This window comes from Odontomachus brunneus, unplaced genomic scaffold (genome assembly GCF_010583005.1).
Source record: "Odontomachus brunneus isolate Ranch 3 - 2012 unplaced genomic scaffold, Obru_v1 Obru_scaffold_163, whole genome shotgun sequence".
Lineage (NCBI taxonomy): Eukaryota > Metazoa > Arthropoda > Insecta > Hymenoptera > Formicidae > Odontomachus > Odontomachus brunneus.
The window spans coordinates 370,617-373,359 of record NW_022639613.1 but is presented as its reverse complement, the minus strand read 5'-3'; the positions used below and the strand labels follow the sequence as shown (position 1 = coordinate 373,359).

At 33.0% G+C, this 2,743-nt stretch overlaps 1 protein-coding gene and 1 long non-coding RNA gene across 8 annotated transcripts in view; one reads left to right on the top strand and one right to left on the bottom strand.

Annotated features, from left to right (window-relative positions):
• Window positions 1-2,103, top strand: part of LOC116850991 — a 47,549-nt gene extending 45,446 nt beyond the window's left edge. Inside the window, exon 8 of the long non-coding RNA XR_004379506.1 lies at window positions 1,770-2,103. This is a non-coding gene — a long non-coding RNA (uncharacterized LOC116850991). The remainder of the gene's footprint in view (window positions 1-1,769) is intronic.
• Window positions 1-2,743, bottom strand: part of LOC116850990 (tachykinins-like) — a 395,129-nt gene that overhangs the window by 283,904 nt on the left and 108,482 nt on the right. For 5 of the 7 annotated variants that reach the window (XM_032829930.1, XM_032829928.1, XM_032829937.1 and 2 more), the window contains exon 2: window positions 1,293-1,381. The exons of the other annotated variants lie outside the window; for them this stretch is intronic. In XM_032829930.1, coding sequence (XP_032685821.1) covers window positions 1,293-1,321 — 29 coding nt within the window. In that variant the 5' untranslated portion in view covers window positions 1,322-1,381. The remainder of the gene's footprint in view (window positions 1-1,292; window positions 1,382-2,743) is intronic. 7 annotated transcript variants of the gene reach the window in all.

The following is a 2,743-nucleotide window of genomic DNA, read 5'->3' as shown; positions in this document are numbered from 1 at the left end:
TTTTGGAAAGCTCTCGAGATAAGCTACAAGAATATACAATAAAAAATGGGGGTATCCATTTAAAAACATCATTGTGACCTTGACCTGATCTTTATGACGCAACTCAAGGTCAAACTGCTAATATCATAAAATAGATCTTTTTAAACCCTACAACTTTTGTATTTAACATTTTTTTATACAACGCTTTGTTTTTGAGATATTCAGGTGTTCCGGTATATAATATTCACCCTGTATAAGAAGGCATTATAAATAGACCTACACTGTTAAATCCGTAGTGTCAAATTATACTCAATTTAAATTATTTTTAACCATTCCTATAAGTCGCCACTGCTCCTACTAAATATGTCGTTAATTTAACTAATATAATGGAGTTAAATAACTTAACTTAAGAAATATATTAATTTTACTAAAATTTAGTTTATTTTTTATTGTGCATACGTTAATGTAACCTTTGTTTTAGTAAAAAATGACTTAATATTGTTTTAAATGGGTTGATTAGATGTGGTTGTTTTTTTAAACACATGTTTTGTGTTAAAATAGTAAATTTTGACACACATAATAGTTAAAAATAACTAAATATTATTTAACTCAAGAAATTGGTTTAAATTTGACCCTCCAATATTTAACAGTGTATATGTACGCTCGTTGTTGTTAATTTATAATATTTATATCATATTTTTTTGAAATTATTTGTCACTTCTTCTCTTTCCTTTTCTCCACCAACTATACAATTAGGCAAAGAAAGCACGACTTTATTGTCCTCTGTTTCTGATGTCGACTATACTTCTAATGAGTGCTCAGTCTATTATATATATCTATAATTCACACACTTTGTGAACAGCAAGTAACAGTTATATTACATTTATGTTATAATCTCTTACAATGTATATAATCTCAACAATGTATATAAATACTATGTACCCAAAACAGCTCTTGCTTTGGGAGATAACATATACGAAGGTGGATCAATAAATATCCATAAGTATCAATAAGTGTTAGGAATTAAGGTGCAAGTTTTTCACCAAAATTTTTTTATTTTTCAACATAATCTCCTTTGAGGACGGTACACTTTTCCCAACGTCCATTTGAGATATATGCCTGCGTTAATATATATGTGTGTAGTGTATATGTGTATGTGAAACAGATTCGCAGTTATATCTTCAGTTTTGTTTCGCATTTCGGCCTGTACAAACATATCTAAAATGTCTCGCAAAGGAAATAAAATCGACAGTTCTCGTCAAGTTCAATCAAGACCGCGAAAAAGAACATTTTCGTATAATCGTATAGTTTACCTTGGTGTAAAGAAGCTCGTATGGCCCATAGACTAAAAAAACGACACAGGAAGAACTTTTCCAGGAAGAGGAAGGGATATTATACGATCCTAAAATAGAAAAATAAACAGTTACATTGATTTTGTAGCTGTAAGTATCGTGAATTCTCATTAAAAACTTTAAACGCGTTTTTCTCAAAACCACGTTTTCACAATTGGCGTGCAGGATAATTAAAAAACTAACAGACCGATTGACTTCATTTAAAATACATTCGATTCGTAATAAATTTCTTCAGGGACTGAACCTATTATTTGAGTGCTATTATTTGTTTATAATATTTTTATGGACAATATATAGTTCCGTTTTTCCTCCGAAAAAGCGTTTTGTTTTTCTAACCGCTAGAACTTTTTGCAAAGTTACATATTTTTAATTAAATTTAAGTTCAGTAACTGCATACACTATTTAACTTTAAGAAAAACTTTCGTTTATTACTTTCAGATAACTGTGGCAGGTGCTATGCTGCACGCCGAGAACACATGCATCGCTGACAGCACTTAAGGGGATGCTGAATACCGACATTATCTATTTTTCACTATTCTTCCAGACGGCTGCATAGAATTGAAAATGCTTTTACAGAGTAAATATAGATATGCTAATGTATGCAAAACAACCCAGTATAGCATAAAAAACAAACAAAAATTTTATATTTATTTTTTATACGCCATATTTCCGTTTCATATAAAAAATACTGAATGAGTGTGTAGAAAATGAAAGTCATTTTGTACGCAGGGGACATTAGTGAACATTACGAGGCCATCAGATAATGACTTGAAGGGCTAGATAAAAAAAATAGTGAAAAATACAATTTGCTTGCACGCATGCGGACGTGTATTTGGGACTCCTCATCATTACGGTAAGGAGGAGCGGTATTGTAGTTCCAACGTTTCTCCAGAGAGAGCGCTGATTTTCATCACGCACGAAGCGCATATGGAGGATTCACACTGCGTCCGATGTCCGACGTACGACATCCGATATCCAATAGGAGAACAGCTTTCTAATAGAGAATTCAATTCTCCATTAGAAAACTGTTCTCTTATTGGATATCGGACGTTGTACATCGGACATCGGACGTGATGTGAATCCTCCAATATCCTTTTTAGCATACTGATGAGAATCTTTCCAGGAGCTCGATTCCAGACGATATGCGAGCGAAATACGCATGCGGAAATCTATAGTATATGTAACGTGAATTATAGATCTTCGCATGCGCATCTCAGTCGCACGCCGTCAGGAATCGGGTCCCAGATACACGTCCGCACGCGTTCAATCAAATCGTATTTTTCACTATTTTTTGTATATAGCCCTTCAAGTCGTAATCTGATGGCCTCGTAATATTCACTAATGTCTCCTGCGTGCAAAATAACTTTAATTTTCTACATACGCACTCACAATTTTTTATATGAAGCGAAAAT